Source organism: Elephas maximus, chromosome 4 (assembly GCF_024166365.1).
Source record: "Elephas maximus indicus isolate mEleMax1 chromosome 4, mEleMax1 primary haplotype, whole genome shotgun sequence".
NCBI lineage: Eukaryota > Metazoa > Chordata > Mammalia > Proboscidea > Elephantidae > Elephas > Elephas maximus.
In genome coordinates this window covers 188028872-188044014 of record NC_064822.1, presented here as the reverse complement: position 1 = coordinate 188044014, position 15143 = coordinate 188028872, and the positions used below count along the sequence as shown (strand labels likewise).

Below are 15143 nucleotides of genomic sequence, written 5' to 3'. Positions count from 1 at the left end.
CTTCCATTCGGTCCTTTAACTTCATCATTTCTTCATTTCACTTTAGCTACTCTACGTTCAAGAGCACGTTTCAGAGTCTCTTCTGACATCCATTTTGGTCTTTTCTTTCTTTCCTGTCTTTTTAATGACCTTTTGCTTCCTTCATTATGATGTCCTTGATGTCATCCCACAGCTCATCTAGCCTTTGGTCATCAGTGTTCAATGTGTCCAATCTTCTGGAGACGGTCTCTGAATCCAGGTGGGATGTACTCAAGGTCGCACTTTGGCTCTCATGGACTTGCTCTAACTTTCTTCAGCTTGAGCGTGAACTTGCATGTGAGCAGTCGATGGTCTGTTCCACAGTGGGCCCCTGGCAATGTTCTGACTGATGATATTGAGCTTCTCTATCATCTTTCCACAGATGTAGTCAATTTGATTCCTGTGTGTTACATCTGGCGAATTCCACATGTATAGTCACCATTTATGTTGTTGAAAAATGAATATTTCCAATGAATAAGTTATTGATCTCGCAAAATTCTATCATGCGACCTCCAACATCATTTATCACCAAGACCGTATTTTCCAACTACCGATCCTTCTTCTTTGTTTCCAACTTTTGCATTCCAATGACCAGTAATTATCAATGCATCTTGATTGCCTGTTTGATCAATTTCAGAGTACAGAATTTGGTAAAAAATCTTCAATTTCTTCATCCTTGGCATTAGTGATCGGTGTGTAAATTTAAATAATAGTTGTATTAACTGGTTGTCCTTTTAGATGTATGAATATTATCCTACTTCAGGACAGATCTTGAATATTCTTTTTCACAATGAATGTGATGCCATTCCTCTTCAATTTGACATTTCTGGCATAGTAGACCATATGATTTTCCGATTCAAAATGCCAATACCAGTCCATTTCAGCTCACTGACGCCTAGGATATCAATGTTTATGCGTTCCATTTCATTTTTGATGATTTCCAATTTTCCTAGATTCGTACCGTGTACATACCACGTTCTGATCATTAGTGGATGTTTGCAGCTGTTTCTTCTCATTTTGAGTCGTGCCACATCAGCAGATGAAGGCCCCAAAAGCCTCTGTCCACGTCATTAAGGCTAACTCTACTTTGAGGAGGCAGCTCTTTCCCAGTCATCTTTTGAGTGCCTTCCAACCTGGGGGGCTCATCTTCCAGCACTATATCAGACAGTGTTCCACTGCTATTCATAAGGCTTTCACTGGCTAATGGTTTATTCAGAAGTAGACTGCTGGGTCCTTCTTCCTAGTCTGTCTTAGTCTGGAAGGTCAGCTGAAACCTCTCCATCAAAGGTGACCCTGTTGGTATGTGAAATACCAGAAGCATAGCTTCCAGCATCACAGCAACACTCAAGCCACCACAGTAAGACAAGCTGACACACAAGTGGTGACACAATACAGACAAGAAAAAGGCTTCCAATATTATTCTTTCAACATTTGTTAGGCACCTAGAAAGCACCCTATTTTATTCAAGACTCCCTGCGTGCTGCAGATGGTTAAGCACTTGACTGCTGACTGAAAGGTTGGTGGTTTGAAGCCACCCAGAGGCACCTCGGAAGACAGGCCTGGCAATCTGCTTCTGATAGGTCACAGCCATGATAACCCTGTGTGGCAGTTCTATTCTGCACACAAAAGGTCACCATGAGCCAGCTCAGTGGCAGCAGGGTTGGTTTTTGGCTTTATTAGTCTGGAAGCTCTAGCTGATGCTGTGGAACCAAGTTAACAAGTTAACTCAGAGGCGTACACATCAGGGAGTGGTTTCGCATTCGCCCAAAGTCAGCGGTGGGTCTAGCGGCTCTTCTGGTTCTCGTGACTCAGGGTTGGGGCCGGCTTTCAGCTTGTGGCTTCATCATCTCAGTAGGGTTCTTACAGGTCAGCAAGGCAGGGACTGTGGAGCTGGAGGGTCTCGCATGGGCTTCCAGGACTTCAGCCACAAGTGACCCACTTCGGCTCACAGCCCCTGCCCAGGACAGGTCTGTGGCCCTGCTGACTGCACCAGGGCCGGGCAGGGGAGAGAGCTGTGGGAGGACTGTGAGCAGGCGGGCCACAGCTGGCTCTGGGGGATTGAAAGAACAAAACGTTGTGAAAAGCCTGAAGGAGGCTTGTGGAAGGAAACCTGCGAGCAGAAACCAGATTTAATCTTTAAGTAGGAGCGTTCGGGAGAGTAGGCCGGGCTTGGCTGGGAGAGAAGGCTGAGGAGAAATGCGAAGGTGGGTGTGCGTTCATTCGTTTATTCACTCTGTCCATCAGTAGGCAGCGGTCGGTTTGAGACATCCTATGTGCCAGGCCTGTGTTAGATTCTGTGCTTCCAGAAGATGAAAGACGAGCCCTGCCTGCAGGTTGCTCCCAGCCCGCGGGGGAGGCAGGTGCTCACACGGACGGTGACAGCAGCAGCGAGCCAAGAGAGAGGACAGTCAGGGTAGCCAGGGCTGTGGGAGCCATGCGGGAGTTCACCTGAGGACCCGGGAGATGTCACGCCCGAATTGAGTCTTAATAAGCCGTCATTAACGGTACCAGTACCAAGTTCTGTTGAGCCAACCCCAACTCAAGGTGACCACATGTGTGTCAGAGAAGAGCTGTGACCCATAGTGTTTTCAGTGGCTGATTTTTCAGATCTCCAGGCCTTTCTTTTGAGGCACCTCTGGGTGGACTTGAACCGCCAGCCTTTCGGTTAGCAGCCGAGATCATTAAACATTTGCACCCCCAGGGACTCCAAGCAGTTTAGTGGAGAGAAGAAGCTGGGTGCAGTGGGGGCCACATCAGGGAGCAGCAGAGACCCAGATTGCTGGGGAGCGGGGAGTCCGGGAGCTGGAGAGAAGAGAGACAGCCTAGGAGACTGGAGCTCAACTGCCTCTCCAGGCACCTGGCAGTGCTGCTGCACCCTCAGGCAGACACTTGGCGTTCTGAGAACCTTGTGGAACCTCCTTTCGCAGACTGAACTCAGCTGTTTCCATCTCAAGTCTAAATGACACACCCTCTCTAGAATATACAAAATGTCAAATTCTCTGCCTCTCAGTTTGTGGCAAAAAACGCAGTGGACCTAAAACAAAGGTAGCTGAAAAACTGTGAAATGGGAAAGGTGTGATAAAAACGCAGGGCAGACGAAAGTAGAAAAGCGGCGGTCGCAGACGAATCAGCCTAGATGTTAACTGTGTAAGCTGGCTACTAAAGTCGATTTGATGGAAGGTTTTGGAGGTAAGCGATACCCAATTTATGCCCAGTTCTAGCTGTAGCAGGTAAGATGTATGTCTGTAATCAAGTGTGAAAAGAGAAGCCTCTGAACAAAGTACCTGTGTCATAGGAATCGGCTTATGTGAAAAAAACTGAAGGTTTTAACAGGGAACTAGGTGAGCTGGCAGAGTCCCTAGGTGGTATGAATGGTTAACGTGCTCAGCTGCTGATGGAAAGGTTGGAGGTTCAAGGCCACCCAGAGGAACCTCAAAAGAAAGGCCTGGTGATCTCCTTATGAAAGGTCAGCCACTGAAAACCCTGTGGCGCACCGCTCTACTCTGATACACGTGGGGTCACTGGATGGTGACTAAGGGGGGAACGTGAGCTAGCAGTTATGTCTGTTGCTATCTCTGTTACTTGGCCCAACAGAGGCAGTGCCCAGGGAGAAACTACCGCTGCCATGCTGGTGGAACCCCTGGACAGGAGAGCCTTAGGGTGCCACATAAAAATCCCATTGCCGTTAAGTTGATTCCGACTCATAGCGACCCTATAAGACAGAGTAGAACTGCCCCACAGGATTTCCAAGGAGCACCTGGTGGCTTCGAATTGCCAACCTTTTGGTTAGCAGCTGAACTCTTAACCAGTACGCCACCTGGGTTTCCAAGGGTGCAAAAGGACTTGAAAAGTTGAGCAGGATCCCTAGTTTAGAAAAGACGCAAGTTTTAGAAGAGCCGTATATGAGGGAGGGTCGCACTTAGAGATGTGCTAGCTAGGTAGGTTTTTCGTTCAGCACACAGACCTTCACAGTGATTAAAGTTTTCTAGAACCACAGTGGGCCCTTTCTCCAGCAGTGCGTCCCCAGTGCCTGGCATGGTTTCATCCAAGGCTAGACCACCTCTTGCTGGGGACCATCCAGGAGAGTAGCCGGCTCTGGGTGGGGACTTGGAGCAGTTAGTATCTAATCATCTGTGATTCCATGAGAACCTTCTGAATGTGCCCGCTGGGCTTGGCCAACTCAGGTAGCTGGACACTTGCCATTCTGAAGAGCAGCCACTCAAACCATCAGACCACCCTCCCAGATGCCGCCTGAGAGAATTCCGTCTGTCCCAGGCTGCAGAGGGCACCACGTCCACGTCGGCCGCCCCTCCGGTTTCATCTGTGCCCTTGAACTCTGGGGCCTGTGGCTTTAGAAGACACTTGTGACATTTATATAAGAATCAAGTACCTACCCTGAGTGTGAGAGCAAAGACTCTCAGCAAAGCAAAGCAGTGGGCGTGACACAGCCCAGGCATGTGAACCGCTGAGTTGCTGTGTGCTCAGCCAATGGGCAGTCATCCGATTATCCCATAAATTACCGACCGTTGCTATATGCAAACGCAGGTTTTTATGGGTCCTCTGTTTATGTGTGCGTTTTCCTGGCACGTCTGTTGCTGAACCATTTTAAAATTCAACCTTTATGGGCAAGTTGGTTTTTTTTTTTTTTTCATGTTACACAAAGGATTATATAATGAAGGGTGAGGTTATGTAAGCCGAGTTAACTCTCTTTATTAGTCACATTCAGAACGATATTTTAGTTGCGATTGTGCAATCTGGTCCTCTGTTCCTTTGTGCTGAGCAGAGAATGTTTATGATCTTTATTAATGAAGTAATTAAGAAGTGTGTTTTCATTCGGTTCAAGTGTCGTGATTTAGAGTTTGCCTTTGGGAGTCTCTCGAGCATATCACCGGGATGGCAGTGCTTCCTTCGAGATAGACTCACTTCACATTTGTTAGCTCAGCAGATGTGGGTGGGCAAGGCAAGGCACGTGGCTGGGCACAGGGAGGTGGATCGTAAAGATGAATAAGGCGTGGTGTCTCTGGGTGGTGCAGATGTTTAAGCGCTGAGCTACGAACTAAAAGGCTGGAAGTTCGAATTCACCAAGAGGCACCTCAGAAGAAAGGACTGGTGATCTACTTCCAAGAAAATTAGCCGCTGAAAACGTCACGGAGCACAGTTCTACCCTGATACACACGGGGTCGCCAGGAGTCAGCGCGGACTCCAAGGCAACCGGCTTTTTTTTTTTTTTTTTTGTCTCTTCGAGAAACCTGCCGTCTAGTAAGGGAGCTAAGACTTGGGCTAAAGAGCTGGAGCGCAAGCTAGGATGGGGTGGAGCCTCTGGGTGCAAATAGCAGCAGCGAACACTCGGATGCACTTACTGGGTACCAGGCCCTGTTCTTAGTCCCTACCTACATTAGCCCGTCATCCTCACCCTGCCCTAGAGGAATCCTCAGGGAAGTGGAATTATTTTCAGCTTTGGAGAAGAAAGAGGTTTCCTAAAGCGGTACACTGCTACCCAGGGCTTCTTTGTCGGTGGATGGTCCAGGGGCCGGGCTTGAGGAACCCTCTTCTGAGAATGGAGAGCCAGTGGGGAGCTATATCCAGGGGTATCTTGACTAGAGTTGCATCTTTTTTTTATTGGCCATGCAAAGGCGTTCGACTGTGTGGATCATAATAAATTATGGATAGCATTTCAAAGAATGGGAATTCCGGAACACTTAATTGTGCCCATACAGAACCTGTACTTAGACCAAGAGGCGGTTGTTCAAGCAAAACAAGGGGATGCTGCATGGTTTAAAATCAGGAAAGGTGTGCATCAGGGTCCTTTCACCATGCTTACTCAATCTGTATGCTGAGCAAGTAATCTTAGCAACTGGACTGTACAAAGAAGAACGGGCATCAGGATTGGAGGGAAGACTCAAAAACCTGCGATACGCAGATGACACAACCTTGTTTGCTGAAAGTGAAGAGGGCTTGAAGCAGTTACTGATGAAGATCAAAGACCACAGCCTTCAGTATGGATTACACCTCAACATAAAGAAAACAAAAATCCTCACAACTGGACCAATAAGCCACATCGTGATAAACGGAGCACAGATTGAAGTTGTCAAGGGTTTCATTTTACTTGGATCAACAATCAATACCGCTGTAAACAGCAGTTAAGAAATCAAACGATGCATTGCATTGGGCAAATCTGCTGCAAAAGACCTCTTTAGAGTGTTAAAAACATAGATGTCACTTTAGAGACTAAGCTGCACCTGACCCGAGCCACGGCGTTTTCAGTTGCCTCATATGCATGTGGAAGCTGGACAAGGAATAAGGAAAACCAAAAAGGAATTGAATTATGGCGTGGCAAAGAATATTGAATATAGCATGGACTACCAAAAGAACGAACAAATCTGTCTGGCAAGAAGTACAGCCAGAAAGCTCCTTAGAAGCGATGATGGCGAGACTTCGTCTCACATACTCTGAAAATGTTGTCAGGAGAGATCAGTCCCTGGAGAAAGACATCATGCTTGGTAAAGTAAGTGAGTGAAAAAGAGGAAGACCCTCAACGAAATGGAGTGACACAGTGGCTGCAACAATGGGCCCAAGCATAGCAAGGATTGTGAACATGGCGCAGGACCGGGCAGTGTTTTGTTCCATAATACACAGGGCGGCTGCGAGTTGGAATGGACTCTGTGGCGCCTAACAACAATAACAACAACAATTTTTTGGGTACTCATCACAGATACCTGGAAAGATTTAGGAGTCCTGGTGGCGAAGTCTTAAGAGCTTGGCTGCTGACCAAGAAGTTGGCAATTCGAATCCACCAGCTGCTCCTTGGAAACCCTATGTGGCAGTTCTGTTCCATCCTATAGGCCCCGTGGGAGTCAGAATCAACTCAACGGCAATGGGTTCGGCTTTTTTTTTGGTTTGAAAAGGTCTTATGGGGTTTGGTAAGTGCGAGTAGCTACAGCAGCAGTGCAGGGTGCTGTGCTGAGACCTGCCGCCTGTGAATCCCTTTGGTCCTCACCGCAGTCTGAAGAGAGAAGGATGCCGAGCCCCCAGTGGGCAGTACCTTCCCACGCTCCCCACACCACTGAGCTGGTGTTTTCCAGGGTTCACTCTGCGATACTGCCTCTCAATATAGGGGAAGAAATCGCCAGAGAGGAACGTCCTTACCTTTTGTGATGGCGCCCATGTTAAAAGTCCCTGGATGGTGCAAACGGTTAACACACTCAGCTGCTAACTGAAAGGCTGGCAGTTCAAGTCCACCCATAGGTGCCTTGGAAGAAAGGCCTGGCAATCTACATCCGAAAAATCAGCCATTGAAAGCCCCATGGAGCACAATTCCACAGGGATACACGTGGAGCTGCCAGGAGTTGGACTTGACTCTACAGCACCTGGGTGTTTTTTTTCCAGTGTTCAAAACGGGCCTAGATGCTCAACCAGGCGGGAGGAAGCCAGCAGGTGGCCCAGAAGGAAAAGGAGCAGTGGCGGGTGGGAAAGGAGAGGCCTCTGGGCTCCCGCAGGCTCCTGGGGTAGAGGCCCACGTGCCTTGGGAAGGATGAGTGGTGGCAGAACAGCCAGAACCCCCTGCAGACCCTAGCACTCCCATCCTCCCGTCCTCCTCTCCTCTGCAGACCCTAGCACTCCCATCCTCCCGTCCTCCTCTCCTCTGCAGACCCTAGCACTCCCATCCTCCCGTCCTCCTCCCCTCTGCAGACCCTAGCACTCCCATCCTCCCGTCCTCCTCCCCTCTGCAGACCCTAGCACTCCCATCCTCCCGCCCTCCTCTCCTCTGCAGTCCCTAGCACTCCCATCCTCCCGTCCTCCTCCCCTCTGCAGACCCTAGCACTCCCATCCTCCCGCCCTCCTCTCCTCTGCAGACCCTAGCACTCCCATCCTCCCGTCCTCCTCCCCTCTGCAGACCCTAGCACTCCCATCCTCGCGCCCTCCTCTGCAGACCCTAGCACTCCCATCCTCCCGCCCTCCTCCCCTCTGCAGACCCTAGCACTCCCATCCTCCCGCCTTCCTCTCTGCTGCAGACCCTAGCACTCCCATCCTCCCGTCCTCCTGTCCTCCCCGACACCCCAGCTCTTGAAGACAATATGCTGCCTTCGCTGCTATTCTCTTGAAACGGTCACAAAGGGCTCAGTGTGTCCAGGCGGCCGTGGGGATCTGAGCGCCCCTAAGGGTCTCCCCAGCGAAGCATCAGAGGAGAGCTCGTGTCACAACAGAACCCGTTTGCTCTTTTGAGCAGCCCGGCAAATCCCCAAACAACATCAGGGCAGAAGAATCACACTTGCAGAATTGTTTAAAAATAGTCTCGTTTTCTGGTAGCTCTGAGTTCATCTGGGGAAAAATGCCATCTGCAAACGCCGTTTTCATCGATTAGATCAGGACCAGGATCTGTCTGTAAAAGTACATTTTTTTTTCTTCAAAATAAATTGGCAATTTGGCTTAAGAATTTTACTGAAGTCATTCTATTCTAGTTGAACAATGTTGGAAGATAAAAACCCTCCATTATGCCTTTTTTTAATGAATTATAATTCAGACAAATCTCAATAATGGAACTGACATAGAAGGCACAGAGCAGAATTCTTAGCTTGTTTTCCTCACTAGCCTCCCTCGTTCAACGTGTGTAATTGGCATCTCTTCAAAGAGAAAACGGGGACTTGTACCATCGTGGAATCCAGCGGCGTTCACTTATTCGAGCGTTCAGACTAAATATACTTTGGGAAGGGTTTTCCTCTAAACCTTAGCGTAGCTGCTTGTACATTGGGGTGCCCAATGAAAACCATGGAGTGAACGGATGGTTGGTTTTCGTTTTCTACAGTCACGACTCCGTTTCCAGCACAGAGCCAGGTGAATGGATCCGGCCGCTCTGTCTTGGGGAGGCCCCATACAAAGGGGTCATTCTGTTGGTAGAGCCGTGTTTTTCCACCTCGAATGTGGCTCTGAGTCACCTGGGTGCAAACCAAAAACCAAATCGGTTGCCATTGAGTCAATTCTGACTCATGGTGACCCTATAGGACAGAATAGAACTGCCCTATAGGATTTAGGGTCGCTATGAGTCGGAATTGATTTGACAGCACTGGGTTATAGGGTTTCTAAGGAGCACCTGGTGGATTCGAACTGCCGATGTTTTGGTTAGCAGGCATAGCTCTTAACCACTACACCACCAGGGTTTCCCACCTGGGTGCAGGTCTTAGTAAAATGCAGCCTCTGACCAGGTCTGGGGTCAGGCCTGAGAATCTGCATTCCATGCTCTCCCAGGTGAGGCTGGCCCACAGAGCGCACTTTAGGTGGGGAAGTGCTAGAGTGAGCTCTTCACAAGTCAGGCAAAACCAAAAAAAAAAAAAAAGAACCAAACCCTCTGCCGTCAAGTTGGTTCCTACTCATAGAGACCTTAGCGGCTGGTGGATTCGAACTGCCAACCTTTTGGTTAGCAGCCGAGCTCTTAACCACTGTGCCACTCGGGGCTCCAAGGGGTGCAGGAAGTGTCAAAAGCCCCAGCACCAACACCCCCTGCTGGCCGCTGATGGGAGCCCTTTTTGTTTTTAAAGGTACGACACCGAGGGAAGAGGGCACATCACCTACCAAGAATTTTTACAGAAATTGGGTATTAACTATTCGCCAGCCATGCACCGGCCCTACGCAGAGGATTATTTCAACTTCATGGGTCATTTCACTAAGCCGCAGCAGGTACAAGAAGAGATCAAAGAGCTGCAGCAAAACACAGAGAGGGCCATCAGGTGAGTTTGTAATTATTATTGTTAGCTGCTGTCGAGTTGACACTGGCTCATGGCCACCCTAGGTACAATAGAACACAACACTGCCTGGTCCTGCACCATCCACATGATCACTGGTGTGCTCGAGTCCATTGTTGTGGCCACTGTGTATTTAGAGTGCCTTTTTTTTTTCCAACCTAGGGGGGCTCATCTTGCAGCACTATATCATACCATGTTCTGTTGTGATCCATAGGTTTTCCATTGGCTTATTTTTGGAAGCAGATTGCAAGGCCTTTCTTCCTAGTCTGTCTTAGTCTGGAAGCTCCGCTGAAACCTGTCTACCATGGGTGGCCCTGACAGTATTTGACATACTGGTGGCATAGCTTCCAGCATCACAGCAACACCTAAGCCACCACAGTACACAAACGGACAGGTGGTAGTGGACCATAATCTGTTCTATGGCACAAGTTGTTTTAAAGTGGTGCCTCCCAGTGCTGGCAAAGCTACCGTGAGCCTGTGATACCCCTTTCCTGCCGTAGAATCTAGAGATTTGCACTAAGCCCCAAGAAAGGTAAAGTAGTTAGAAAGCCAGCCACACTCACGTCCTCATTCTCTCATGTTTTGTTTCTTTTTCTTTGGTTACTGCATATTGTCTGATCCCTCCCCTGGAATGCAACTAGGATGCAAGCTCCATGAGACAGGTCTGTCTTCTCTACCACTGAGGCCCTACTACCAGGGCAGTGCCTGATGCCTAATAACCAAGCCAAACCAGTTGCTGTCAAGTTGATTTCGACTCATAGTGACCCTATTGAACAGGGTAGAACTGCCCCCATAGGGCTTCCAAGGCCGTAAATCTTTACGGAAGCAGACTGCCACATCTTTCTCTGGCAGAGGGCTGGTAGGTTCGAACCACTGACCTTTCAGTTAGCAATACCCAGTAGATATTTGCTAAATGACTGAATGAATGAGCAGACATAATCTTTACCTCGGTGCTTCTACTTCGGGGACTTATCCCCAAGAAACAATTCAGAAGAGGCCAGAGCTTAGCACCTGGAAGGTATGATTTTCAGTGGGCTTTCAACGACGACAAAAGGAACACCTTCTAATCCCACATTGGTGCACTGGTTTAGAAAAGTGTGGTCCAAAAGAATATGAGATGTGATATACCTTTTAACATTATGGAAACCCTGGTGGTATAGTGGTTAAGTGCTATCTGTGGCTGCTAACCAGAAGGACGGCAGTTTGAACCCACCGGGCAGTCCTTGGGAAGTCTATGGGACAGTTCTGCTCGGTCCTCTAGGGTCGCTATGACTCGACAACAATGGGTTTTGTTTTTGTTTTTTTTTAATTAACATTATTATCCTGAAGACTGTGGAAAACTTGGACAACGTCTGTAATAAAAGGTTAACTGGAGGGGAGGATCTGACTGGTCTGTGTTCCACACTTGGAACTATGTCACATGCATAGACAGGAACACAAGGACTGGAAGATGCCGTGCAAAAGGTAATGGCTTGTCTTTGGAAGGTGGACTGTGTGTGATTATTTTCAAAGTTGGCAATAGATATTAATGTCATAACTTTTTAAAAAATGTACAGCATAGGAAAAAAAATCTGCATATGATGTGACCACTAAGCAATGGGACAGATTTTCTTGAGCATCAAAGAACCATCAAGCTCAGTCCTCAGCGTCACCTGCAGTCCAGCTCCCATCACCTGAGGGCCCTGGCCTCACTCCAGGCTGCAGACACCTATCCACCTGCAAGCCCAGCTCTCTGTCTCCATCACCTGGGCTGGCACTTAGATGAATGAATGCATGGATGAATGAGTCAGTGAATGAATGACTCCCCAGAGGAAATGAGATCTCCAAGGACACCGAGATGGAACTTAGTGGCTAAATGGGATTTTAGAGAAAGCAGCTGAAGTACCCCCTGAACCTGCCTGAAACCATCACATTACAAAGCCTGACTACAAAGCCTGACGGCAGAGGATTGCATTTGTAAAGCTGAAAGTAAAGATATACGCAAGCCTGTGTAAATCACATGTGCCGTAAACCTAATGAGAAAGTGGAATCCACCCTTACCAGACGGGGTCGGCCCATTACGCAGCCGTGTCTTCCCCTCACTCTCTCCTGCCACTCTGAGCAACGGGGATCCCGGAGAGGCTCCCGGAGAGACAGCTCCCGTCCTTGACTCCCTTACGTCACCTTCGCCTCCTCCTCTGTTCCCATTTGTCGTGTGAGCGTTGGTCTGTGCCTGGAAGAACCCCGTGTGCCTCAGATCACCAGCCCAGGTAGCTAATCCGTACTCTCCCGATCCCCTTGGCCACATCCCCCTCACAGACCGCAGAAGACCAGCCTGATTTCATGAAAATGCAGCACCTACCGATGCTTATTCAAAGCCCTCGGCTGGTGAAACCATCGAGTCACTTTGCCTGCAGGATGGCCACTTTTAAATTATGGGTGTCAGTGGGTCTTCCAGATACGACATGTTCGCATGGTTTTTTATCTCCTCGTTTATACCAAGACACTGGTAAGACTGGAGATTAAAGTGACTACCGTTTTATATTTGCCTCTAAGGAAGTTTATTTTGTTTGGAGTACCCCAAATACATTTTAAGGAGCCCTGGTGGCACAATGGCTAACCAAAAGGTGAGTGGTTCGAACCCACCTGGGGGCTCTACTGGAGAAAAGACCTGGCCATCTGCTCCCGTAAAGAAACCCTATGGGGTAGTTCTTCTCTGTCACGTGGGATCACTGTGAGTCAAAATCAACTTGACAGTTCCCAACAACAACAAATACATTTTAGGTCCCTAGGTGATGCAAATGGCTTGAGCTCAACTACTAACCAAAGGCTGGTGGTTCCAACATACCAAGTGGTACCTCGGAAGAAAGCCTGGCAATCTGCCTCTGTAAAGATCACAGCCAAGAAAACGCTACGGAGCAGTTCTGCTCTGACGCACGTGGGGTCACCATGTGTCAGAATCAATTCGACAGCAACAGGTTTGGTTTTGTTTGTTTTGGCTTAAATACATTTTAAAAATTAAGAAAAATTCTTTTTTTAAAATATCTGCTTTCCATCAAAAAACCAAACCCAGTGCCATCGGGTTAATTCTGACTTATAGCGACTTTATAGGGCAGAGTAGAACTGCCCCATAGAGTTTCCAAGGAGCGCCTGGCAGATTTGACCCTTTGGTTAGCGGCTGTAGCACTTAACCACTACGCCACCAGGGCTTCCAATGCCTTACTCTTTTTTGCCCTGAGTTGAAGATTCAGAATCGGAAGGGCAATTGTGAACTGACCCCATAAGCAAGGGCCTGGCTAAAATGCCAGTTGAGAGTTGCACAGGCAAAACCAGCAGTGCTCTGGGGCTTTTCAGCAGTGCGGGGGCCTGGGAAGCCCCGTCCCTTGTCCACATTGGGACCTGGACATGGACCGGGAGCAGCAGCAGCCTGGTTCTTCAGCTTCTGCTTGGCAGTGCGTCGTGATCCGTGCTCCAAACCCTCATTTACTCTGTGCACATATTTACTCTGCACGCAAACTAATTACTGCCGAGAAACCCGTCCAAAAAAATGCTGAGTGCCTCGATTTTCTAAAAATATGTATCTTGAAAATGTTTTGATTTTTTTTTCCGCATCTTCATTTGCTTTCATTTTGAAGAATTAAGTGGAATTTAATAGTCGCGATGACGAGTCATCATTTTGTAACATGGGAGTGAATTGAACGTACACCTGTAAGGGAATCCAAAATGTGGCTGCCATTGGTGTCTGTGCGCGGGACAATTAATGTGGCTCCTCTGTATTAGGTGCCACATGCCAGTGAGCCAATTCCAAATTAGTGGCTGAGAAGAAACAGGAGAGGCACCCTGGTGGCGTAGTGGTTAAATGCTTGGCTGCTAACTGAAAGGTCTGCGGTTCAAACCCACCAGCCACTCCTTGGGAGGAAGATGTGGCAGCCCACTCCCGTAAAGATTACAGCCTGCGAAACCCTACGGGGAGTTCTCCCCTGTCCTACAGGGTCACTATGAGTCAGAATCGACTTGACGCAGTGGGTTTTGAAGAAAAGGGGTTAGATCGTTCATGGAGCTTCAAAGTAAATGCCATTCCTCCTCCCCACCCTCAGTATTCCCACTCAATTCCACCTCTTCTGAATTTCTGCATTTTCTGTTCCTGCGCATTATTTTTACCAGAGAGACCAAGGCACCGTCCTCTCCCACAACTAGACCATTTCCTCCAAAGAGTTAGTTTTTAGAATTCAAGTTCTTTTCCCTGAGTGATCACTTCAAAGCCAAGTCCACGTCTGCGCCCATTGGACCAACGCGTTATTCACTGCTCATTAGGAAAGCATTTTTAGAGACTGGGGTAAGATGAAGTGATGAAGTTTATATCATTCTACCACGGCTCAAGTGCAAGGCTATTTATTCTTAAAAATCTTCCACCACTTTTATCCTTTTGACTTTTTTCAAAGTCAGGGAAGAACATTCTGACTGAAAAGCTGCATCATAGAGACTCAGATGAGTTCCGTAGGAGAGTCAGCCGGCAGCCAGGGGCCACAGCTCCGGCCTCCCGTGCTGTCTCCCTGCCTCGAGGGACAGAGTCGTCTCCTGCTCTGCGCTGGGTCCGGGCACCGCCTTGTTCCCGTCTATAAAATGGGAATGGCGATGCCCCCGGGCAGGGGTCGAGAAGGTCGAATGTGAGCATGTATGTGAAGAAGATAACAGCTCTTGGTTTGTCACTGGGGCACGCGGAACGGTGGCTGTGCTTCTTCAGAATATGGCTGTTAGTTGCCGCTGAGCTGGCTCTGACCCCTGGTGAACTTACATGTGACGGAACGTGCCCCGTCCTGCACCCCCTCGTGGTCCTTGGTACGCTTGAGTCCACTGCTTTGGCTATCGTGTCAGTCCGTCTTATTGAGGGTTTTCTTCATTTTCACTGACCCTCTCCTGGACCAAACACGATGACCTTTTCTATTGATTGGCCTTTCTCGATGATGTGTCCAAACTAAACCAGCTGAAGTCTCACCGTCCTCGCATCCTCAGGGGATTCTGGTGGCATTTCTTCTAGGAGAGTTTGGTCCATCCCTTTGGCAGTCCAGTATATTCAGTGTTCTTCGCCAACCTCACAATTTGATCGCATCAGTTCTTCTTCTGTCTTCCTTATGACAAGAGCTCCTGGGCAAAAATCGACCTGATAAAAGCAAGCTGGACCCCTACAGCTAGCACGGGTAGGACCTGTGCCTTCCCATCTCCTCACTTGCTGCATCCCTGCCCTGCTGCCTCAGGGCCTCGGTGCTGGCTGTCCCCCGGGCCACCAGAAAGCTCCTCCCCTGAGTATCTGCCTGGCTCACTTCTTCATCTGCCAGTCTCTGCTCCAGTGTCACCTTCCCAATGCAACCTACTTAGACTTACTTAGAACTGCAGTCGCTTCCTCTTCGG

The 15143-nt window shown here is 48.7% G+C and overlaps 1 protein-coding gene across 5 annotated transcripts in view; it reads left to right on the top strand.

Annotated features, from left to right (window-relative positions):
* Nucleotides 1-15143, top strand: part of EFCAB6 (EF-hand calcium binding domain 6) — a 381524-nt gene that overhangs the window by 257973 nt on the left and 108408 nt on the right. For all 5 annotated transcript variants that reach the window (XM_049884609.1, XM_049884607.1, XM_049884608.1 and 2 more), the window contains one exon: nucleotides 9552-9740. In XM_049884609.1, coding sequence (XP_049740566.1) covers nucleotides 9552-9740 — 189 coding nt within the window. The remainder of the gene's footprint in view (nucleotides 1-9551; nucleotides 9741-15143) is intronic.